Consider the following 26590-nt stretch of genomic DNA (forward strand, 5'->3'; position numbering starts at 1 on the left):
TTAAGTTGTCAAAAGATTTTTTTTTAATTATTATTTATTGATGACAATAACTCATGGCAACATATCAGTATCACCAAGCCACTGTACAAATACAAAAACAAACAAAAAAGAGATCTGGTGTGAAAAAGACTATAAAAATTATTCTGTAAGTGATTATTTCACACACTAGCACTGTAAGAGAAATATCATGGCACCAAGTCCCTGGTCATTACTGGCTTAGAACAGGAAACAAACAGGAGATAACAAAGCAACACAGAGTCAAAAAAGCAGTGCATTATTTGTGATAGTGTGGCGACCGTGGGGGAGGGGGGGGGGCTAATGGCACTGTCTGCATGTGTTATTTTGAATAACTCCAAAAAGTATATTGTATGTTGTTGGCACTGAGGTTGACACGTGTTCACGTAGAAAACTACAGTATAGATTTATTTTATTTTTTTAGGCTGTGGTAACCCCCCTCCCCGCCAAACAAGCTGTTCCAACAGCTTCATAATCTAAATATGTACTGAAACATTGAGAACATACAAAAGTATGAAATTAAATCAAACCAAGCACCCTTTTGTTATTGAGTTTTCACACGTATAAACAGTTGCGTGCTCTGATGGTCGTCGGCTTGCGAATCAATCACTGGCAACGGAACAAATGAGCCCATTTACACTTGGTGCGTTTCTCAGAAAGTATCATTTCATTTAAGACACTGTCCAAGTAAACATAAAGCCAGAAAGGAAATTAACTGGGAATCATTTTTCGTTCCCAAATGTTATCTTGACATTATCAATGTTGCCATTAACGAGCTGGTTAGTTTAGCTAGCTAGCAGTGCTAGTAAAGTAGGCTATGTAGTTTGTCATTACAACCAAATTAAAATAATTTACCTCCAAAGTCCAACACCTATAAAGTGCTACCAACGCAAGTAAATTTGTTAACCACAGAGCACAAAATTGTTCCATTATATCAACTGTGAGGTCAGAAAGGGTCTGACTACTAATGATTGCTAATGATTAGCATGAAGCAGCTCTTCATGTTCCCCCCGTTAAGATATTGAATAGATGATTAATTTTACTTCTAGTTTTATTAAAACAAATAGTTTTTAAATAGGAACAACTTTGGAGGTTTCACCGTGACACATTCATTTGTTTGCTTTAGAGGCGCTCGGGTGAAAGGCTGTTTTGTGCTAAGCTAGGCTAATTGGCTACAAGCTAACGGAGGTACATATTGCATTGCAAAAACAAAACAAAACCCCATTTTTTATTTAAAAAAAAAATGTTTAACCAGTAATTCCCAAACAATGGCCTGCCAGATATCTATTTTTAGTTTATTTAAGTGTCTTTAGAATATTAATTGAGGCTGCATGTCTACTTTTTGCAACATTTTTGTTTGATAATACGCCATGATAGTTTTTCGAATGTAAAATGTGTGCCGTGGTTCAATAAAGATTGGGAAACACTGTTTTAAACAGATGTATGTTAGCATCTTGTAGCAAATGGCACAGCTCAGGGTCCATGAATGACAGTCCGACACAAAATAAGTCAATAGTGCATACACATACTCACATATCACAACCGACACCTCAGAGATTCCCATGGTAACATTAAGCTAAGTGGGCTAACAATAACATTCTGTTCAAATAAACGCATTAATGCAGTGCTCCTCAACGTGGCAGACATGAATCACTGCCCAAGTACAACACAGTTGTGTTTAACTTTTAAATATAATTTTTAGGAACAAAACCTCTTCTTGACCGACTCAGCCACTAATGTATTTTAATGTGTAAAACGTTTGAGAACCACTGCATGAATGCAAAGAAACAAAAAGGTGGCTATAGAATCCTTGTGTGTTCATGGACTGAACCTTAATGAATTGTCACAAAGCGTGAAGAAGAATATTGTACCAAAATGTTGAAAAAGTCTAAATGATTCCACACAGGCTCGTGTTTGTCGACTATAAGTGCCCCTTCGTGTTCACAAGTGTAACAATGTGCTTCAAGTGGGCCGATGGAAAAGTTCAAGACTTCGCTTTTTGGTGATGATGGAGGCGGATGTAAGGCAGAAAGTGTCCAATATTTGGACACAGGCACCTGAGATGACACATGATAGGTCCAACAATGTTAATGTCAACTTTTGTTTTTCATTTTACTTTATTTTTTATTTTTTAATTGCAGTGCTTCTCAACTAGTGGTTTAAAAAATACATAAATATTGATATACAATCCACCTGGAAAGATAAAGGACACAGGATTAAAATAATAATAATAATAATAAAGGCAGCCTATAGTGATAGAATCAATAAAATGGTCCCCTACTAAATGGCCAACGGTTCAATTAACCTAACCAGGACCCGATTTCACTCGAAACATTTCTAGTGTACAGTAAACTTTTGGTGACATTTTTCATTTGCTGAGCGTGCCGCAATATTTTTCTCAGGTTTGCCTTGGGGGAAATTGATGGCTATATGTGAAGGGTATGATAAGAATAAAAGTAGGTGGCGAGTAAAGGCCATGTAAAACTGGGGAAGACCAGTTGAGAAGTCCTGCTTTAGAGGAGCCACAGTGGAAGCAAAAAGGTGGAGGGGACATGGGGGAGGATGTGTTGTAAATCAGGGGTGGGGAACCTCTATCCTATCCTAGGGTCATACTAAATTTATGATGCTTGTCGCTTTTCGATGGGTTCCCCACCCCTGCTGGAAGTGAAGTCACATGTGCTCAGTTGTTGAACTGCAGCTTGTGAGTGCGATCCTAGCGTTTCTCTTCAACACGTTGTCCACGAGCAGTATTAACAGTTCAACAAAGTTGTTTTGGGGTGAAGAAAATAAACATAAAAGCACAAAATAATGTTCAAAGATATTTTTTTTTTTGTGGCACGTGACAGGTCCATGCAGTTCAACACCGGAACGTGACGTTCCTTGATGTGTTTTCTTTGAAAAAGTCAAAAAGAGTCGCTGCAGTCCTTGGTGGTGGTCCGCATCACTATGTGTTCTGCACAGGCAACGCTTTCCACACACACAGTCCAAATAGGATGACTTTTCTAGGCTGTTGATTTGTGTGGACTAAGATGGAGCAGGCTTCCTCAGACAGAACCCAAAATGGTCCACGGTTCTATCCGAATTGAGTCGGGATTGTCACAGAGAATGTAAGCCACACTATTTTTTTTTTTCAGCTTGAGTCCAGTGAATGCTCTCACAACTCTAATAAGTTATTGTTGAATCTTTGTTATCTATCTTATGCCAGCGACAAATGTTGAATTCCCACACATACTGTACCTCCATACTATTGCAATACATTATTTCTAATTTAGGTCTTGACAATGTTTGGGAAAAGCCTGCCCTTGCGTCTGGACGCCCAACTTACAATCCACCGCAGCTCTCCATTGACTAGACCGCCAATTCCTTCTAAACAGGCATGGCCAGCTCCTTCCTGCGCTGTTGAATGCCAAAGGTCCTCTTCCTCTAAACGTCATTGGATGTTTGCTCACTGTCACCGATTATCGTGTTTTCTGTGGAGCGTCTACCTGGCGCACAGGCCGAGAGGCTTGATGCCACACGGTTGACATAATGAGGAAAAGTCGAAAGAAAAGACGAAAGTCTAAAAATGGTAAGAAAAAAAAACGTGGAAATAAAAAATATTAACATTATATATGCATATATGATGCATATACACACACACACACACACACACACACACACACACACACACACACACACACACACACACACACACACACACACACACACACACACACACACACACACACACACACACACACACACACACACACACACACACACACACACACACACTGTCTTTTTATATATACATTTACAAATGACACGCATAATTATAGAATAAGATGTTTTTTTGTTTGTTTGTTTGTTTTAGTAATTTATCCTTTTGACTGTTTTTGATTGGACTGCTTGAAAATATTCAGCTTGCTGCGTAGGGGGGACCAAAAGGTAAAAAGATTGTTTAGAGGGCTGACAATGTGAACACACCATCAGCTCCAGCGCTGTATGAGCCATGTTACGTTGCGTTGGGGGGGGGGGGGGGGGGGGGGCGCTGATGGAGGACAGCCCAGAGAAGGTTGGCTTCGTTTAGTTCCAGATCCGCAGGAAACTGTCCCAGGAGCCGGTGCCCACAGCCATGCCGTCCTCTGTCACGCCCAAGCAGCTCACCCTGTTGTCGTGGCCCGCGAGCACGCCTGCGTGACAACAAGAGGGAAGTCGAATACAAACGACGGCAAGTTGGGCATAGCGCAATTGGTTTCCCTTAACTCGAGGGTTGCATAGTTTCAATGGTCATTCGTGGATTTTTGTGGGGAAATGTGGACGTCAATTCTACATTTTCCACCAATTGTAGGTTGGTTTAAGACTGTAGTTCTCAAATGGGGGTACGTGAAGGCAGTCCAGGGGGTACGAAAGATTTAAAAATAAATGTAAAAAAGCAGCATCCATGCAAAAAATCTTTTAAAAAATAATTGTTTCGTAAGTAAATGAAATAAAATGTTCTAAAACCCAGTCCCCTCAAACCAGAATGGTTCGGCCCAAACTGTCGTTTGCCATCTAGGATCATCTGTCAGTAGGGTCATTTGAAAATGTGATTGAAAATTAATGACTTCTTTTTAAGAACTGATTTTTACTATGATCCTAAAGGAGGACACTTAGTGGTGATAATAATATTGATGTGCACAAATCTTCCAAATAGGTTAAGAGAGACCACTGTACAAACAAAGTTCCAAAGTTTAATAAATCAGATAACGATGGCGTCGCACTCATGGTTTTTTTCCCCAAACCAAAAACGTTTTTCGCTGGTTAGGGGGTACTTGGCTGAAAAATCAGGTTGAGAACCACTGGTTTAACACTACATCAAATGGGGGGAAAATGACGTAAAAATGACTTATTTGTAGTTAGGCGTCTGTAGTGCCTGCCCAAAATTGTACCAAGTCCCGCATACACTTAAGGTAAAAACGATTATATGCTCAAATAAATAAATAAATACATAAATAAACGTTTTTTTTTTTTTTAAATGGCCGTCTTAATGTGAACGTTAAAGCCTTAATGATGGAGATTTGTCCATTCTCGTGGTGCGGCCCATGAAAAGGCCCAACGTACCTGCCCGTTCGCCTTTCAGAGTGTCCCAGACGTTGCAGTTGAAGTCGTCGTAGCCGGCCAGCAGCAGACGGCCGCTCTTGGAGAAAGCCACGGATGTGATGCCGCAGATGATGTTGTCATGGCTGTACATCATCAGCTCCTGGTCGGCGCGCAGGTCGAACAGCCTGCAGGTGGCGTCGTCTGAGCCTGTGCCAAAGGCATTGCCGTTGGGGAAGAACTGCGGCAAGGAGGGAAACGGGCAAATGGAATGACTTGAAGATTTTGGTTTCACGAGACACTTGGTTCTGTCCAAGTTAAAAGTACCTTCAATGCAGCATGAGGTAGAGTACAGATCCGGATCATATTTGGGTTTTCTTAAAAGGTGAGGTTTGTGTAAGATTGACTAATTCTCTTATTTTACACCACTTCAATGTCTCAAATTAAAAATCCCATTTTACATAAATGATTACCGGTACACACAAGTGACACAAGATTTTTTTCTGATTTGTTTTTTTTTGCGTCGCAGTTAAAAATGTGTTATGCGTGACAGCTATTAGGGGTGTTAGAAAAAAATCTATTTAGCAATATATCGCGATATTACAGCGCGCAATTCTCGAATCGATTCGATATGTGGCCGAATCGATTTTTAAACATAATTTTTTATGGGAATATTGAACAAAACGTCATACTTAGGGTTAGGATTCACACATTAAGCATGGAAGAATGTTATATTAATGGAACATTAAGCCATAATATTTTATTTCAGTGCTGTTCAAACATGAAACAGACTGCAACCTGTTTGTTGTATGCAGTGGCTCAGTTATAAGCCTGAATTTTCAGACGAATAAATACATTTTCATACAAATCTTACAGTGTACATGTACAAGTTTACTGATTAGTATCTTCTAAATTTGAGTAAAAAAAATAATAATAATAATAACAATAACCGCAATAATCAATTTATAGATTCGCATCGGGATTAATCTGTATCGAATCGAATCGTGGCCTATGAATCGTGATAGGAGTCGAATCGCCAGGTACTCGGCAATTCACACCACTAATAGCTATGTTTGCAGCAAACTTTACAGTAAGCAATATACACTGATTGACAAGTAAGTAAAAAGTAGGGTAAATTCCTGATGATTTTAAAATCCATGCCAGATGTCTTTTGGAGGCGTGTCTGATCATCCTGTACTAAAAACTATAAAAGTCAGCTGTAAAAAAGTGAATCACACTTCAACCTAAAGGCAATCTCAGGCAATCAAAACCCAAAACAAAAAAAATTCCCTATGAACCATTTTAGTTGCGAATTTCCTACACAGACGCGTTTGTGCGCGTGACTCACAGTGACAGCGTTGATGTCGGACACATGGCCAGTGAAAGACTGCCTGCACATGGCGTCACGGATGTCCCACAGCTTGGAGGTGGCGTCACAGGCTCCAGACACAAAAGTCTTGTAGTCCGGGCTGAGAGACAAGCTCATCACATCCCCCGTGTGGCCAGTGAAGGTTGTGGCCTGCTGGCCCGTCTCGATGTCCCACAATGCGCTGGAAGTGACAGCATGGGATATTCATGACCTCAGTAACGAAAGCAATTCATCTTTATAGCGGATCCCGGTTTATTTTCAAATGTGAAATACAATTTCCTCTTTCACTGCGGTGACACTTCATTGCCGTTTTACGTGCCCTCCAAAAGAAGCACGCTCAGTCACTCACCATGTAGTGTCTCCAGAGCTGGTCAGTATCTGGTTGTCATCCAAGAAACGGCAACAGGACAAATAACCTGAAAGGAGACAGATTGATGCATGACTCACGGGAACTACTTCAACATGACTCATGATGACATTTCTCCGACGACACTTATGGACTGATTTTCGACGCTCTTCCGCAAGAATTTGTCCTGCCCACCTGTATGTCCCGGTAGCTCCCGGGTGACACGCACGCTGCCCTCGCGGGTCTTCAGGCTGTATATGGAACAGATGTTGTCCAGGCCTCCGCAGGCCACATAGTTCCCAGACGGAGCATAAGCGCACGTCATCACCCAGGAAGAGCGCAGAGGGATGGCATGCATCTGTGGATACCAATCGCCTTTTTATCATTAGCACTGCCAAGAATGGATTTATTCAAGGTGTGATCTTTTCGATAATAGAAAAAAAAAAACGGTTTACTACCGCAGGTGAGTTTTCTGACCTTATTTGTGGTGTAACTATCCCAGATGATTAGCTTTCCATCTTGCGAGGCACTAACAAGAAGCCTGAAAAAGAACAACGAAAAAAAAAAAAAGATGAGGCAAATGTGCATGCATTGTACACATATTGTACTGCGGTTACATGCATGTGGTGCTTTCAAAGCGATGGCAGGCAGCTACCGTGCGTGTATTGTGCACGGACGCATGTATGGATGGACTAACAAATGAAATGACCCCCGCAGGGCTGAAGCTGGAGGGCAGCCATCTTATGTAGGGCTGGGTTAAAATAAATAAATAAATAAATAAATAATTGTTTTAAAAATCGACTGATATTGATTCATAAAACCATGAATTGATTATTTTCATATCTTTTTCCCAAATATTCATAAGAAAATTATGACGGCGTATTAGGGCCACGTTTAAAAAACATTTTTTTAAGAGGACAAGGGCAATACTCCCAAAAAAAGAAAAAAAAACTCGCAAATTTGATAATTAAAAAAACGAGATTAAAAGGTGGCAAATTTGCAAGTTTATAAAGTGGCAAATTTGCCAGAAATAAAAAAATCTGAAACTTACGACAACTACACGTACCGTAGCTATAGTCTAACGTGAGGATTCGTTGGTGGTTAATGCGGCACTGTTTATAAAATGTAAAGGCAGGATGGAGACAGATTCATTCTTAATTTAAACCTTACTCGTCATACACAGCAGCTAGAGCGACAACAGGTACAGCTGACTAAACACTAACCAATCAGATGCTAGCATACTTTAGGTAAATGCAAGTGAAGGACGGAGAGCAACAGATTCGACTTAGATACTTGTACAAAAAAAAAATATACTAAAATTTATGAATGTGTAAACAAAAATTCTGAAAACATGAAAGTACAAGTAAATATACATTTTAATAAATGAACTTAAATGCTTGCTCCTCGGGTGTGGACCTTCGTAAAGCGAGGTGTCTTTGTCGCTGGCCGTACCCAACACTTCAACGAGTGAACGCTTAACATCATGGTTAATGTCTGATAAAGAAATGACTATCTCCTTATTTAAAAACCAGACCGACACATTTGAGTAGTACGCTATGTGTATTTCTCGTAAGTTTCTGAGAAAAAAAAACTTGCTAACTTGCCACTTTATAAAGTCGCAAATTTGTTTATTTTTTCTCTGAATATTGCTCCCACTTTCTAATTTTTTTTTATAAATTATATGTGGCCATAATACGTCGTCGTAGAAAATAGAATTTTAAAAGGTAAAATATTTTTGTATCATTCTCTTATCTTGAAATTTACTGTTCACATGAATTGAAAAGTATTTTCTCACATTTATTAAAGACCTGGCTTATTGCAATTTAAAACGATACAGCATATTTTATTATGATTAATTATTGAATTAGAATTATAAATATATTTTCATCTCATCCTTGCTGATGCTAATGTTTGTGTAACACTTACGTGATTATAACACGTTACTTTCATTAATAAACTAAAACCAGTTACTGCCTCCACAAAATTTGATTTGGAATTTAATGTTCGTGAAGGTTTTTTTTTTTATCATGTCCTTGATATTGAAGAAGAATTGATGTTCCATATATATATATATATATATTTTTTTTGTTTTGTTGATGTTCCATAATTAATCAATATCGGATTGAACTGTAGTGAATCGAAAAAAATCTAATCGAACTAAATTCTTGTTTGCCTCAACCTTTTAGAGTCTATTATCTCATTATGATTTACAGAGGTTAGGATTACATTTAGCTTCTTTTTTTTCCCTAATATTTGACTTTTGTTTCGTCGCACATACAGTGAATAACGTGTAATCAGTGAAATCAATACATTCAAGTTAGGTCAGCGCGACGAGTGGCAACGTAAGATGGCCGCCGGTGGCTTCACTTCTCGCTTCGGCATTGATAGTCCATTCATATACAAGTCCATGGTTCTGTGTAGACACATTTTAAAGTGTGCTGACAGAAAGCATCCATCTTGTGCTCCCTTCATGCTCAGTCTTGTATTGTCCTGATTCATGTAATATTATTCAGCATTTATTGACAAGTGAGAAGTAGGAACCTTGATTGGCCAAGAAAAAAAGAAAAAAAATGCAAATATGAGAAATCTAGAGGAGGAAGAAAATGAGAGGGACGAGGAGAGAACTAGAGGAGACACCCTAAGAGACGCCTAATGCGGAAACACCCTGACCGCATGTTTCCTGCTCTCTAGGGACAGGAAGTGGCTTGATGGGGATGTGCTACAATCAAGCGGGGAGGCACCGAGCACAAATATCAGTAGCTGTGGAAAAAAACAAACTCCCCGCTGGATCACACAGAGGGTGCGCAACACATGCTGGATACGTTGTCATCTCAACCATTCAAATGATGTTAAAAATAGTTAGTACATTTGCCTGAGATAAAAAGAGGAAGGTTGTGGAATTCAAGTAGGAAATAACTGCAGGGACCGCATGCATATGTAAAAATAATCATTCTTGGTGCAGCAGTTAAAAACGCAGTTTGTATGTTGTTATTTTTCTGATGTGGAAAATCAATGCGAGCAGCCACAGTCTGACCACCGGTTTGGACTGCGACTATTTCGGATTCATTCAAGTATTTGAAATGTTGTCAAACTGCATCTTTAAGGTCGATCGTGTTTGATGCTGCAAACATCATCCATGTGGTGATAATGAGAGTGTGAGTGTGTGTGCTAACACACAATAAGTAGAAGTGGAGGTGTCAGTGTCATTCACTTATGGTGGTATTAGTCATATTAGTAGTAGCGGTTGTATTTAGCCCCACACCTGGGACTGCCGTCACTGGCCCAGTGCATCGCATTGGGAGACAGATGGACAGAGAGAAATTTTAACACACATAATTGTATATAGTCATAAAATACTGATACACATAAACACATGCTGTAGTTATCACTTGATTTACACGCCTAATATATCCACATACTATACTTCAGTTCAAATGGACTGGAAAAAAAAAACACACAAGGTTTAAATCAAGCTAATATTTGCTTTGTGTGAGGAAGAAGTCCACTACCTGGAGTCACTCCCCCAGTGCATTGCATAGATCTTGGCCAGGTGGCCCCTGAGAGTGCGTCGCGTCCGCATCTGTATCCGGCCCACTGAGTCCAGACCAGCTGTGATCTGGCAAAACGCAAGAAGAAGGAGTGTTGACGGCTACACACACACACTTCTCACTGCAAACACACACACACACACACACACACACACACACCGCCGGATACTCTCGTAGGCTGCGTTCGAAACAGTATCTATTAACAATCAGGAAACACGGAATCAGTTACACGCTGACAAAAACACTTCTAGACAAGCGTTAAATCAAATCACGACGCAGTAAATGACCTTTTTTGAACTATTATGCAAGCCAACCACAGGAGTAAATGAAAAGAAGATTTTGCTACCATGTGAGGCCATATCTCATTTATTTTATATTCATGGCCTCGTGGTTTGTTTATGATACAAATATTTAAATTAAGATCATAGCTGTGTCTGCTAAAACGCAACAGTTGATTCTTTTCATCTCCGTTATTTCCTATAGAAGTATTTTTTTATTTTATGGCTTGTTTAACATTTAGGTTTCCACTGTAGTCACGTTACAATACCAAATTTATGACCGACACTCCACCTGATAAACGATACCGTGGCTAAAATCTAAAACATCAGTAAAAGCTGTGGAATTAGGGATGTGCAATTACCGATACCAAATATCGGTAGTGGGACGATACCCGGTCTTATTTCAAAGTATCGGTACTCGCCACAGCGGTCCATACCAGTATTGGCTGCCCTTTTGTGGCCATTTTATTATATAGAATTAGAAAATAGAAATTACAAGAATTGAAAATTGCCATTAATTTCATGAAATTTTAAGTAACATGCTGTATTGGGATATATAGGTCTTTATTTAGAATCATTTCATTTTTTGTACATACAAAAAGTAGTACTGGTATCGGTATTAGTGACTACTGAAGAGTTGAATACTCGTATGGGACGGGTCTGGAAAACATTTTCAAACATCCCTAAGTGGAATCATAGAGGACAATTCAATACACTTCAAATTGTTTGTATTTTTATTAATTCAAAATGACATTAGGCAGTGAAAATTATTATATATGTTCCCTTTTGTCTTGCCTGCGTTTCTGAAACTCTGAAACTGAAGCTCTGTCACTCTCTCCCTTGAGAAAAAAACATGCGGTATTGTTTAATTACTAATGGCAACAAGGTGTCTTTTCTATATCATGCAACCCTATTCCACTGTATTTATTAATAACACACAACAAGCAAATTATTATATTTAGGGATAGGCCGATATTCAGCATTTTGACGAATATGTGCCGTTTTCAAGAATCATACGGCCGATAATAGATCCATTTTAAAAAGTGATCAGGGGGAGGGAACAGGGAATAATTATTACATTTCATAGATGCTGTTGACCCTGGGAACTCTCTGCACCTTATGTTTTTATTTGAAGTCAAAACTAAAATAATTAAAAAAAAATGTTTTATACTTCTGATCTTTTGAAATTCTAGAAAACCTTATTTATTATAGAACACAATAGGGAGCATTTACTTAAGTTATTATTTAACTTTTGAAAGCATGCTACTGCCCCTGATCCCTGAACTTTTTGTCAGATTTTTAAAAGATGTCTATTGACTAAGATTAAAAAAAAAAAAATTACTCAAATATTTTATAAACCCTAAAAGTGGTTAAAATAAACATATGCTTAAATATTCCCAAAAAATTAAGAGCTGGAGTTTGTATTTTTTCAAATTTTGATGCCAATTTCCCTTTTAGTGGAAATGAATATCAGCTCCAAATATTGGTTATATCTGCGTCCTTGACTACTAATAATCGGTCCTGAAAAAAACATATCGGTCTCTCTCCAGTTATCTTAATTGACTTTCCAGTTCCATGTTTCAAAAGATGCAGTTTTTATTCCCTCCTGCCTCTTACCTGTGACAAAGTAGAGTCGCTGCAGGCTTTCCTGGCATCCTGCAGTAAGCAAACAAAAAAAAATTAAAAAATTTAAACGGCAATACGTGTACGGTATGTTACAAAAAACAGGAGAGACATGTGGCATGTGTCACTGTTTTCATCTGAAAGTGCTTGCGTTACAGCGAGCGGACAAGTCGCTCACGTGTGATGATCACGCACGCACATTCAGGAGCACGCATATCAATGTTGCCGTACCCGGATTTGATTGCGTAGCTGATCCGCCTCCTGCCGCAACTGTTCCAGCTCACTCATCGTGCCTCAGATGTGTTCAGGTCACACTCCACACCAAACGCTGACCGAGCGAGGAAAATGCACTTGACCGAATGCACGCACACTCACATGCACGCTCACGCCCACCCACACGCAGACGGACGGACACGTACACCCTCACGCTCTCGCCTGCCGACACCTGCAAGAAAAAGGGAGTCAAACAATTAAAATTCAGAAGACAGATGGGACGTTACTAATACTTTCCATCAAACAAAATGCAATGTATCCTGTTTGGGGAGCGGCAAAGGGTGGAGCAGGGCTGAGGTCTGGAGGGGGGTCTGGCTCTTCAAACACCCCCAGCGTGGTTCAAAAAGGCCATCTGAGCCTCACTCTGACCTTTAAAACACTCTGTTGCATTGTATCGCCACATACAGCACAAGTTTGCCAGCAACACAGTGGCGCCTTTCACACTGTTCATAAAAGGTAGGCATTTTTCTGCCCTTTTTCTGACATTCCAGTAGGCCTGACAGCCATCTCGTCGCACAACACTTGGTGCTATCTTTTTTTGTACAGCTACACACCTCCATCTTTTTCTCTTTTTTTGGGGGGGGTAAGCGTTATTAATTTTCAATCTGTTGGCATTTCACAGCATTGTTTAGAGTTTAAATCCTGAGCATCAGGAAAATAAACGGATCTACTGATTCAGCCAATCAGAGCATCGCTAACATTTTGCCAGCTGCTGATTGGTGGTTGTGTTCTGTCAGTAGACGCCGCTAGCCTTACTGATCACTTCCACGTTTCCCATGCTGTATGAAATGTAATGTTAATGGAGCGCAGTTCCAAACCAGCCTTGAGTTTTACATTTTAACACAGGAAGTAAACCGACCATGAGCGCAGCACACCCTTGCGCATATTTTACAGAGTAAAACTCCATTAACCCAACTGTGCACAATGAAAGTTTTAAAGTTGTGTAAATTAGATTTGTGAAACAAATGAATATGAGTTAAGCAGCAAAATCCACTCATTTTTATCTATCTCAGGGGCGGCCATTTTGCCACTTGCTGTCAACTGAAAATGACATCATAGTTGCTCAGGGCTCAGGTAACGACCAATCACAGCTCATCTGTTTTCTGGAGCTGAGCCATGATTGGTTGTTACCTGAGCCCTGAGTATCTGTTATGTCATTTTCAGTCGACAGAAAATGGCAAAATGGCCGCCCCCTTAGATGGCAAAAAGGGGGTGGATTTTGCTGCCTGATTCATATTCGACAAGCACAATATGAATTAGAATGCAGTTGGATTGTCACTCATCAATTTATCTGATTGAGGGAGGATGCTGTGTCACTGAGTAAAAGCACACACAGTTGTGGAAATGTCCTGCTTCACCAGAGTCTGTTTAAAAGTCAATGGTGTACATTCGTTTTGCAGTATTCTCTGTGTAAAAGAGGACAGTATCACAACACCGCAAATTTAGGGACTGTGGACACCAATAATTGAATGTTTTGAATGAAAAGTTCTTCTTTATTCTATGTCTTTTGTCTTCATATTTAATTCTGCAAAATGAAGGTCACATGCTAAATGGAGGCAAGCGTCTCAGAAGCGAAAAAGATCAAACATCTCTCCGTGTAAAAAGAAGCATCCACGTTGAATTTAGCATTGATTGCCTAAGCTTTCTTTATTTATGGGGCCTTATACTGTATAACGTTTGTGCCACAGCCAGTTACATCATGAAGCAGGATTATGCAAAGACTACTTAGCTGATTTCCAGGAATCTTTAGGGGGCCAAAGAAGAGCCATTAAATTAGGAGTGTACAAATGGAGTTGGTCCAAAAAAAGGATAGTTGTGAATAGGACAAGATGGAGGTCTCAGCAAGTCATTCCAGCTGAACTATTTCTGGTGTCAGACTCCTCATCATTACGTGTATGTGTCTAAAATACCTTGGGGAGCCTAAATATGGGTCACACAGCACTTAAAAAGTTCCCCGCCCACTTTAAGACAACCCTCTGAGATTAAAATTTCAGTTCCATTTTCTATAATTCAACAATTACAGTCCATCCCTTCCCTTCCACTTCTGTGCAGGAAATCGAGCAAATGTCAAGAAAGGCGGGGGGGGGGGGGGCTGTTTGGATTAAAATCATTGTTGGTTCTTAACAGCGCCAAATTGTTTTCACACAAGCTGCATTTCAAGTTCCATAACTTGTTCTTGGAACGCAAGACCGGCTTTTCGCAGCTCAAGACGTATCAGACTGTAATGACGCATCAGTGTGGCCAAGCAATGAAATGGTTTCAGCTGCCCAGGAAAGACGTCACGCTCTCTCCTCTGGCTGACGCAACTCCCCCGAAGAGAGGCTCTTGGCACTGGGTAATCTGTGACGTACAATCCTTCGACGACGTACTTACAGGTCATTCAAAGTACCGCGTCATTCATAGCACCTTGCGGTGATGTAGTATGACCAGCCCTGAAATCCAACACAGATCAAATAAGTGAAAGTATTCAAGACTTAAAATGAAAACAAAACTACCAGGCATAATTAAAGTCCTCTGAGGTGTGGCACTGCGGCTGTGTTTTGGACATGGCCATTGTTTAGCAAGTCGCTGCCAGCCATAGGAAATAGTGCTGCGCGGTACTTGAGATTTTGTAAATACTGGTGGCACTTCCAATATCGCCGATACCGATATCAACTACTTTTAGGTTCATAAAATATTATGGTATTTTAAATCATTTGTCTTATTCAATAATTTTTTAAAAAACAAATTAAGACTTTCTTGTGACGTTCTTAAACATGCCATAAAAATATCCTCAACGGAAGAATATCAGGGCTGTTATTTAAATTTGCAACGTAGTAATAATCTTCATATTCTCAGTCCCTGTCACTCTTCCGCACCCACCGAAGTTCCTCTAGTCTAGTCACATTACATAAACAATACTTACATATTGTACTCCACGAATACCTAGCTCAACTAGTATACATATCAACTAGTATAATATGACTCATTGTCATATTATGTCATTCACTGTAAAAAATAATTATTTGTTACCGCCAGTGCCGCCCACGCGCGTGGGCTACAAAGGGATTGCACGAGGGACCCATGAGAAACCCAAATAAATAAATAAATGTACTATATCGATACTAGCGCTCTGGTATCGATCCGATACTGATACTCACACGTTAGTATCGGTTCTATCGATACTTGGATCGATCTGCACAGCCCTACTGCTTGGCACAACTCACTGAGAGATCTGCAATGATGGTGTGGTCAGCGTCAGTCCAACCAGGCAGACACTCACCAGGACTAATATTTAAATAAACACACTGACTGTAATGTGCACACAGTTCCTTGGAGGCTTTGTTGAAATGCAGTTGTACAAATAATATAATTCATTCGAGAGTCACACATAAACAGATCCTTAATAACATGGATGCCACATTGATTCGGGCTGGGCCATTACGTAAGAATTAATCATGATGTTTATTTTGATTGATAGTGAAATCACAATTTAGGGCTGCTCGATTATGAAAAAAAATATTAATCACGATTATTTTTGTTAATAATTGAAATCACATTTAATGAAACAATTTTTTTTGGGGGGGGACAAAACAAAAAAATGTTTTAATGTAAAAAATATAAAGACAAATAAAAAAAATGAAATTGCCATTTGCAGGTCTATTAATAAAAACTTGGAGTAGGAGTACAGCATACCACGCACGTACCTCAAAATAACTCAAAATTGCTATATTAATATTCTTTTTTTTTACGATTATGCCAAGTCTGCAATTGTGGTGTGTAATTTAAATCATAATTTAATTTTGATTAATTGCACAGCCCCTAGCATGATTATTACTTGATTTAAAAACTAAGTATTTATTTTAATACTACAATACTACAAGTACAAAAAAAAAAACCATCAACCCCATGCAATCTGCATCCCTACATATTGAACACTTTTTTCTTGAACAATATACTTTTTGGTCAAGTACAAAATGACCTGTAGGCTACTCAAAGTTTAAAGTCAACCAGCTTTTGAATGACCTATGTATGCCTTTGCTGCACCCCAACAGACTTTTCAAATTCTCTTCATCATGTTGGTAGATGCCATAGAGACCATTCGCCATATTATTCATCATAATATTTAGATAGTCAAACATAACCTTATTTTGGTCAGAGAACCTTTTAGCAATTAGCAACTGACAAATGGCAAAGGTCGAGTCAGTCAAAACTGGTGACTGTAGGGCAAACCAACCAGGTGAAAACAAATGTGTTCAGATTACCTGTTCGTGACTAGTCCAAACATCCAGAGAATGGAAGAAATGCTTGGTGTGCTTCCAGTGAGCACATTTTCCAGTAAGGCGGGTAGCACTTCTCGTAAGCCATTATATGCTTGTGTACTTTAAGGCGAGTAAACACACCTCTACCTGGGAAACATCAAATTATAGAACTATGTGTTGTTTTGGTTTTACCACTCCAAACACAAAACAATAATACATGTATAGCTACTAATCGTACTTTTTTTTTTCTTCCCCCCAGTCACTAATGGTGTAATGGTAATGGCATCTCAGTGACTGTGTGAATGGGAGAGTGAATGGTTGTCCATGCATTTTAGGCATTTCTTAAAGTCTTTCACGGCTGGAAGCACAAAACGATACAAATACTTGATCACATCCCTATGGCAAATGTATTTGTATATTGTAAATATGCAGTGGACCGATTAATTGTAGCCCTACAAAATCCCAAGTCAAATTCCATGTATCCACTTACCACTTTCTAGACTGGACTAGTTGCCAGTCAATTACACAGTTACTGTTCAGATAGACAAGACAACCATTCAATTTTGCTGATTCGCGCTGTCAGTGACTGAGAAAATAACTCACACTGACCACACGGAAACTACACGAGTGAACCACTATGTCAGATTCCTTTGCCCTCATTGTTGGCAGTAAAAATGTTTTCGAACCACATCCATAGTGGTGTACATACAGAGCATCAACTGTGTCATGTGTAATGTAGTTGTCACAGTATGAAGCAAAAGAAAATGTAGCAAGATGAATAATGGCAGACAATGCTTAACAATAAATATAATAGAATACTTCAACACCAAAGTCAAAACTAAAAAGCTTGTTTTTTCAGTCGTAATTTCATCAAAATTAAAGAAATGTATCCCATTTTATGTCCAGGTTTTAATCTCAGGTATTGTCAAACACAAAATTACAAAACTGTAACGTGATCCAACTATAAACAGTGACCATTCTCAGTGTTTCTGCGATTGCAAAAATAATAATAATAATAACTTAGACAAATACCAATACAACAATAATAACCACATTGTGAAATGTTCTCAAATAACCACCGCAGGCATCTTAAACTGACAACACTGTCATACTAGGGTTGCATGGTGCACCAGTAGTTCAAGAGTACTGCAATACCTCACGGTTTAAAAAAAGGTCCAATACCAGATCTTTCTAGTGTAGCCAGGCCTGAATATTTAAGATTGTCGGACCAGGCTCGTTTTGTACCATATTATTGGGACAAATCCACTCTGAAAACACCTCAGACATAAGGATCTTAGAAGACAATCTTATAGAACACAAGATTGTCAGTCGTTTGACGTCCTTGGTTGGGAAGGGACTAAATCGGGACAAAAATAGCCAGATTGCTTTGTGTGTGTGTGTGTGTGTGTGTGTGTGTGTGTGTGTGTGTGTGTGTGTGTGTGTGTGTGTGTGTGTGTGTGTACTCAGCCTAACATTTTAGCATTTCATTACACATTTTTTCATGCAAAAGCTTGACATGGAGGCTGCAGTTACGTTTTAGGCCAGAGGTGGCAGTAACAAGTAAAAAAAAAAAAGTGACAAACTCCGCAATGCACTTTTAATGTGTGGCTGTTATGGATGAATAGCATTTCTTTCCATTTTAATAGACAAATACAAGTTGAGGTACGAGTTTTTGGAGTTATGAGTGTGGTCGCGAAAAAAACAGCTTGTACGTCAAGGCACCACTGCACAGGTGGGGCTGGCGGGAAAAAGTCAACCACGTTGGATAAGTCAACTTTAAAAATCGATCGATTAAAATTTTCTGCCTCAAAGCTCTGCCGGAACCATGTTTGGGCCATGTTTTATGCACAGACTTTTTTCTTCTTTTTTTTTGTGCAGATGGACGCAGTATTGAATGCAGCTGTGATCTGATCTTTATTTCTACTGTTAGTGCACCATCTAGTGGCAGAATGACAGATGTTATTTCTCTGCTTAAAAAACACTCACCGACTTACTTAGTGTTTTTTTGTGAAAAACAATACAGCACATTAAGCTGCCCAAAACACAGAAAAGGATGTTCTGAACGTCCTAAAAAGCACTTGATTATTCGATTGAATAAGCGATAGGATAATCGATTTTTTGTAGGATTCTATCAAGGGTGTTAGGAAAAAATTGATTTGGCAATATATCGCGATATTACAGTGCGCAATTCTCGAATCGATTCGATATGCGGCCTAATCGATTTTTAAACATCGATTTTTTTATGGGAATACTCAACAAAACGTCTTACTTAGGGTTAGTGGAACATTAAGCCTTAATATTTTATTTCAGTGCTGTTCAAACATGAAACAGACTGCAACCTGTTTGTTAAATGCAGTGGCTCAGTTATAAGCCTGAATTTTCAGATAAATAAATACATTTTCATACAAATCTTACAGTGTACATGTACAAATTTACTGATTAGTATTTTCTAAATTTTAGTAAAAAAAAAATTTTTTTAATTGCAATAATCAATTTATAAATTTGTATCTGGATTAATCAGTATCAAATCGAATCGTGATTTATGAATCATGATACGAATTGAAGCGCCAGGTATTAGGCAATTCACACCCCTAGTTTCCAGAGTGACAGCACTAAACACATGCAATTTTTGCCGGTTGTCCACGACCCACTTGTTGCTAATCTCGTAACTAGATAACAGAACAATTAAAAAATGAAAACTGCACGTCCAGAAATGTATCCACTGAGCAACTACTCAAGACTTGGAAAGCTGTTGATCCATGAAACCATGAACAACATTCAATTAAAGGATGATACTGTACTGATGTATCCAAAAAAAATGAGTCATTAGAAGTTCCTGATCCAAGCAACACATTGCAAAAACAGGAAAAGAAAAATCGCCGCCGCGCTCGCAGTGGCCGCGGATGGATGGAGGCGGCCTCGGCGTTATATTGAACAGATATGGAAAAGGAAAAGGGACGTGGGGTGTTGAGCCAATACATTAGGGGGGGGAAACTGGTGTGTTGTCACTACTAGCACGCAATGCATCAGTATGGATCTACTATAGAGTTTTGGTTCCATACGAGTGTCATTTTGACAGACTGGAATTGGGCCGTCTGCATAGTAGTCGATAGCCAATCCACCAAGAAACAAACAAGAGTCCGGAGGCGTGGGTACATTTATGTCAAGAGTTACTCGGTGGCAATTTACGAGTGGTTAAAAGCCCTGTTGTTTACCTTTATGACAAGATGAAAGTGTCGCGACTAAAAAGCAGGAACCAAGCACGGCGTTGTCAGACGAAACAGCACGTCCTTACCTGGAAAAACAGCTTTTTTTCCCCCTCCCCCTTGTAGTCTTGCCCGTCCTTACAGTCCGTGTCACGCCGGTCACAAGATGATCATAGTCCCAGCTGCGAGTGGAGAAAAACGCAAAGGAGGTTGTGTTGAGAAAATTTAGGAAGTTTCCTTGCTCCGGAGCTGGCGCCACTGTGGCCAGATTTGTCAAAATTTTCTCCAAGCAAGCTAATCACCACACCCATGAAAGTGGGAACATGGCAACAGCCTACGCAGAAGGGGTGCGTGGGGATGAATTGCGTGTCGAGGATTTCCAGAACAAAAATAACATAGTATAGCGGAATTTATCGAAATGATTAAATGTGATGTACTCTTTCAGCGTGGGTTAATTTCAACAAGATCAGTTCCTATAGCGCAGGAAAATTGCTGAAAAAAATGAAAGCGTACCCTGTGCGCAAATGGTACAGTCTGTTAGCTCCCCTCATGAAAAGGGAAGCGACCAGGATACAGGAAGCAAATATTAAATCTACAAAACTGGTTACAACACCGAGTCAAGTTTAAACACGGATTTGTTTACATTTAAATACAGACTGGCTGCTTAAATCATTGGTTCAATCAAAGCTGAAGAAAGTGCGATACCTTAGATTTGCTTTTAATAAGACTTTCAGAAATATAAACAACAGTGATTAGCAATGGGCAATTATGAACATCCGGGCATTACTGATATTTCTGCAATTCAATACGGTGAAAACAAACGGCGTATTCCCTGCGACTGGCTACCACTCGGAAAATCATGCCTAAAAGTTGGTGTGCGGTTGAATGTTCCAACCATAACATGATGAAAACTAAATTATCATTACATATTTTTCCCATGGACCTTGAATGACTGAGAAAATCTCCTCAGTGACATTTACCCGTTATTTCTTAGCAACAGGGGGGCAAGTATAAAGGTTAATTAAATACAACTAGGCGAAAATTTACTCTTAATTGTCCAAATTGCTGAAATTATTGATGCAATAAAGTCCTACTATTTATATAGAATATTAAAAGAGGGTATAGAGTGGCTGGTCAGGCTAACTCAACCCAAGATCAAACCACCACAGCTAGCTACCGTGCCATATGCTAGTCTTTTGACATGTGTTTTAGCTCGCACGTCACACATTCTCATTTTCTATGTTACAGTTTTTACATTATTAGCAAAATATATATTCAGGTGACCTAAGAACTAAATTGTATAGGCTACATACGCGGTTTTGATTCTCTCATTTAAAATAAATAAATAAAATACAATAGGGCCCTAATAAACGTATGTGTAAGGACATCCGACTGATTACGTCCAATTTCTGTTCATATCGCACTTTTGCCTCTGCAGGCAGATTGCTATTGGCAATTCCGATCTTACGTCACAAGTCAAAATGGCGTCAACTCTGTGAAAGGAAGCTCTCCGCTTATTGAAAAACATTTGACTTTGGATCGTTTCAATTTGATTTCTGAGGATTCTTTTGAGTTCACAATATTTTTCAGAGCTGGAATGAACAACCAAAGTTACCAGCTAAAATGCACTTGTTGCTACAGTTTGTTCCCCCAAAATATTCAGGTTCAAAAGATATATGGTCAAATATAGTTTGGACAGCTGTGCCAAGTCACACAATGGCACATCACGGCTGGACTGCATCTGGTCCATTGAAAGGGATCCCTTTCCATTAGGTTAGGATGAATTTTTAATGGCACCAATGAAAGGGAGCAGCAGAGTAGGCTTTTCCATATCTCTGCACGAGCTATAATCAATCTTAGGAAGATGAAAGTTTCCCAGCGTTTGGTTTCCTTTCGAAGTGGCATGGGGTCAGATTAAGTCTAATTGAATTCACACCCAGCAGTAGTTTAGGTGTGTCAAAATGATTTGCCTTTACAAACAAAATGAGGATTAGTGAGATACCGTGTTGTGTATATCATTTAAAAAAGAAATCTACAATCATTATTGATTCATTTGTTTAATTATGGATTAATAAAAAGACCAATAAATAAAATGTGGTAGATTAAATATTAGTCATCGTTAATGCTAAGCCTGCATGTGTGGACAGTGATATAACCAAGCCGGACAAGCAGAAACCTTGTAAAACTACAGTGCCATCATGTCTTTCAGATCAGGCCTGAAGTTACTCAACGCAAGAAATATGTATATGATGCAATAACAGGTTGCCAGTAATTCAATTATTGCGACGCAACGACCTCACATATTTTTTCACCAGAAAATAGTTCAAGGAAAAGAATACAGAACATCTTAACTCTTCTGGGTTTTTATTTTATTTATTTATTTATTTTTGTATTCATTCATTCATTCATTTTTTATTATATTTTTCAGTGAAAAGCAGCTCAATGCATTAGCCAGTCAGTGTCCAAAGGCACATCTTTGCCCAATCAGGTCCCCTGGTCCATTGCTTGGCAACCAAAAGGGGAGGGGGCAGATAGTTACTGTAAAAATAGAACATCAATAGCTCTATGTTGGGACACACACACACATACACGCACACACACACGCACACACATATATATATGTCGGTTAGGCTATAAATAGTATCTGGGAGCCTGGACAGGTTATGTTGTACAGTAGCTCAATTGTATTGTCACCTGCAGCACATAATGTATGACAGAATTTTGCATCAATGCAAACTCAAGCAGAGTAACGGCCAATGATTTGAATTTGTGGCAGTTTTGTGGCTTTGGATGAAATAACACAAGCTGACATTACAATGCCTTCTATTTATTAAGCAAAAACTGAGAAAGGCTGCGTGTAAGTGTGTAGGCATGCTTCCTCTTAGTATTCTTGATGGTGGTTTGTATGAAGGCAAATGACTTTGGCATCTAATAAAAATGAATTTGAATGTGACCTGCCAATGTGTACATAAGTGTAGTTCACAAGTAACATTTTTGTTGTTATATAAAAAATAACAAATAAAAACAATGCGTGACTAAACAGACAAAAAAAATACAAATGGGTGAATGATTAAATTGAGATAATGGGACACAATTTTAAATGCGTTTTAAAATCATTTGTTGACATTTTTATTTTAGATTTCTTTTTGTGCCTCATGTGGTGCCAGGTCCAATTGACCGCCATTTAATATTTTCACTGCATCAAAGGCAATTAAAAGGTGTAGCAACAGCAGGACCTTAAAAGGCTTTATCAGGGCTGTCTTATCCACCAGACATCGCCCGGGGAGGCTGGCCGTTGCCAGGGCAACCCTCACAAATGGCTACTGACGTCAAGAAGGTAGGAGAAATATCTGGGAGAGCCAGAGCTTGTATGCATAATGGATTATTGAGAGAGAGAGAGAGAGAGAGAGAGAGAGAGAGAGAGAGAGAGAGAGAGAGAGAGAGAGAGAGAGAGAGAGAGAGAGAGAGAGAGAGAGAGAGAGAGAGAGAGAGAGAGAGAGAGAGAGAGTGAGAGAGAGAAGAACTGTCTTCAAGAGTGTGAAGTGACTTAAAATATGTGTGTTGTGCTCGACTCGCTGCTTCTTTCAGAGTTAAATTAAGGTTGACCGTTTAAAGCATTAACTTGTTGGCTGGCAAGCACAAATTGAACCATCTTTATTCAAACACTGCAGCTTGTGGACTGCAAGCAAGTTTTTATTAGATTTTATTTACATATTGGTTTTGGTCATCTTATTATAACCTTGAAAATTACCATTGTCATGATGGCACCAAAAATCAGATTGAAAAATTATAATTTTTTACTATTATGAACATTCCATGCCTTCCTCACGCACATTATTCTTCCCTGGCCCCAGCACCGTTGAACAAAGTGGACTTTGTCACGATACGCTTGCTTATGCATGGGCATTCAATGTGCAGCATAGAATAAAACTCTGCATAATCAAAACGAGCAGCATGATCACGACAACAAGCAGAACGATTGGAAATAAGCGATGAAGTCGGGAAGGTTACAGCAAAGCAGTGTCGTGTTATGAAGTGATAGCACACGTAAACACGGTTGAGTGAGGATGAGTGCAGTGCAGTGTGATGGTCGAGATCATTGTTACATTCGTTGTCAACTACTTCCTTGTTAATGTCAGATCACATGCCGCTGGTTGCACAAACACCTGCTCGTCACACTGTGGTCAACCAAAAATAAAAATAAATCCACAATGTCATTCATTCAGGTGTAGAGATGACAGTTTACTGTACGTTGTCTCCCTTTGACAGCTTCTTGTCTAATCTCAGTTCTATTGTTGGCACATGAGAGATTATCCAAACAAAGGTTTAGTGAAGTGCCCTCATCATTTCTGTGATAATGTCTCTCGTGATGTGGTGAAATTACAAGATTGGCAAGATGGACGCCAATTGTGGAGTCACTCCGAGTCAGGGATGCTTTATGAATGTAGGTATGGGGGTTTCAAACTCCTCATCATTTATCATTTGCATGATAACATTTTGTGGCCCCAAGTTTAATATTAGTGCGGCCCCCACCTCTTTATTGCAGCACTAATGACTTTTTTTTATTTTTTATTATCAATTATGGGCTACCATAGCTCAGGCTTAAAGAGACAGATTGGTGACAACAACAGTGAATTTCAAGAAAAACAAGAGATAGATATTTATGTTTTTGAACACAGGGGCACTTCAACATGTCTTGAATTCACAGAGAAATTTGGGGTGCTCAAGAAATCAGATGTCATTACTCAACTCGACATGCTGAGGAGTATGCAGGGCTGGACTGGCCATCTGGCGCACAGGGCAGATGCCCAGTGGGCCGACGTCTTTTGGGACACTGTGCTATTTAATTTGTATTTTCGTCTATTTTACTCCAAGAGAGGGAGAAGACCATTAATCAATTTACAACATAGACAGCAAACTGAACCAAGTCAAAATCCCAGGGCCGCTTTTTTTTGGTGCCAGTGAGATGAGATGATAGAAAGGACCGGGTCACCAATCTTGTCCACATTTTAAAGAACTGCTAATGTTCTGATTTGTTATAAAGATTGAGAAGATTGGATTAGTCATACTTTTATTTATTTTTTTGTATACAAAGTTGAACCCCTTTTTGGTGGAATACTTGATGTGGTCCAGACACACCCACACTCTAGCTCAAGCGTTTGAGACCCCTGGTGTAAATGGTTGTTTGTCTAAAAATGTGTCGTGCAATTGGCTGGTGACCCCAGCTCACCCGCAACACTGCTGTTGGTAAGCTAGAGAAAATGGTATAAATCTCAAAGGTGGTCTACTACCCGTCGATAAATATCTTTAAGTGATCCAACCAATAGTATAGATAAAATGGCTTAGCAAGTGGTAACCCGTAACTCTGAAATGAAAACATGCAAAGAGACTCTTCTGTCTTTAATCATTCATGTCAAAACCCCGAAGGATTGTTACAACTGAATGCGCAGTGAAGTGAGTATTTTGTAGGGAATTTCCAACCCTTCTGCTCTCAGAGTTGCAACAAACGACATTAAACATGAACCAACGTGCTCTTATGTTTCCAGAGAAGTGAATCATACATCAGTAACCGTTTTGAAGGAAACATTGAGCAATGCAGATGTAATAATGTCACCCTCTTCTCAAAGCTCTTGCCATAGCTCATCTTGGTTTCGTTCCAATTAGTTTCACTTTCATACCGTAGAAAGATACTTTCAGGAATAATCATCTCTATGCTGAACGAGAAGCTATGGATGGAATGAAAGGCAAAAATGCAGCGCTGAATTTAACAGGAACAATTCAGAGCCGTCTTACCTATTGCCAGAACTGCACAGGAAGTGGGTGTTTTCTTTTGTAGGTCCTTAATGTCATTGACTTGAAAGTGCACAGTGGTTTTGGGTCTTCCTTTTGCCGACGTGTGGAAGCTTCAGGGAGGAGCAGTAAATGGAGAGAGTGTGTTCGCGCGTGCGAGAGAGAGGCAGAGCTGGAGTATGAGGCTGCTGAGTGGGAGAGTGAGCATATGGGAGGCATAGAAGATGGAGTAGTATTTTTGTTAAAGGGACAGTGGCGTGCTTCCATAAGAGTGCAGTTATTAATGGATGGCATTCTGTTGCTAATATAATGGCTACTGATTCCAAATTCAACGGTGGATAGCTGTAATAATAGTATTAGTATGGGAGTGCCAGGGATTGAAGGTAATTTTGTGTTTTGCACAAATTGCACATGATGGAGGTCAAGGGCTGTTAAAAATGATTAGTCCCCAGAGTTATTAACAAAGAAGTTGGCCTTCATTTATTTTAACAGACACTTCGACATTGGGAGGGAATGTTCCTAATTATATGCTCTTCTTATCCTTTGTACTTTATAGGGTGTTTTGTAGAATATTTTTTGTTTTGTTGGTTGACTTTGGTCCTGTCAAGTCTCCACGTTATTGCTCTGCTCTCATGTAAAAAGAAAAAACAAAATCACATTCTTGAATCTGAAATCAATCATTTTTGTTGAATGTAGAGATCAATGAGATTTTTTTTAAAATTACAACACACTTCTTAATCCTGCTAGTTATTTCACGTTTTTATTTTATTTTATAGTAAATCATGGAGTCTGTGTCGTTGTCCCATAGTGGTAACCACCCAACTGCTTTTTAGCATATTGTGT

At 39.3% G+C, this 26590-nt stretch overlaps 1 protein-coding gene across 3 annotated transcripts; it reads right to left on the reverse strand.

Moving 5' to 3' along the window:
• On the reverse strand, positions 1 to 25922 carry LOC147165806 (guanine nucleotide-binding protein subunit beta-4). Of its 3 annotated transcripts, XM_086089914.1 has the most exons (12): positions 25751 to 25922; positions 20047 to 20139; positions 12469 to 12682; positions 12232 to 12270; positions 10298 to 10404; positions 10051 to 10065; positions 7266 to 7329; positions 6984 to 7146; positions 6792 to 6858; positions 6422 to 6623; positions 5098 to 5314; positions 1 to 4187 (listed from the first exon to the last, which is right to left on the reverse strand). In XM_086089914.1, exons 3-12 carry the CDS (start codon positions 12523 to 12525, stop codon positions 4081 to 4083), a joined length of 1038 nt encoding a protein of 345 aa, XP_085946040.1. In that variant the 5' UTR covers positions 12526 to 12682; positions 20047 to 20139; positions 25751 to 25922; the 3' UTR covers positions 1 to 4080. The 3 variants fall into 3 exon arrangements, with proteins under 3 accessions (XP_085946040.1, XP_085946041.1, XP_085946042.1); XM_086089915.1 differs by lacking the exon at positions 25751 to 25922 and having other exon boundaries at positions 19967 to 20047; XM_086089916.1 differs by lacking the exons at positions 10051 to 10065; positions 25751 to 25922 and having other exon boundaries at positions 20047 to 20271.
• Between the last annotated feature and the right edge of the window lie 668 nt (positions 25923 to 26590).

Source organism: Leptonotus elevatus, chromosome 11, assembly GCF_054856555.1.
Source record: "Leptonotus elevatus isolate MCC_2025b chromosome 11, RoL_Lele_1.0, whole genome shotgun sequence".
In the NCBI taxonomy this organism is placed as follows: Eukaryota; Metazoa; Chordata; class Actinopteri; order Syngnathiformes; family Syngnathidae; genus Leptonotus; species Leptonotus elevatus.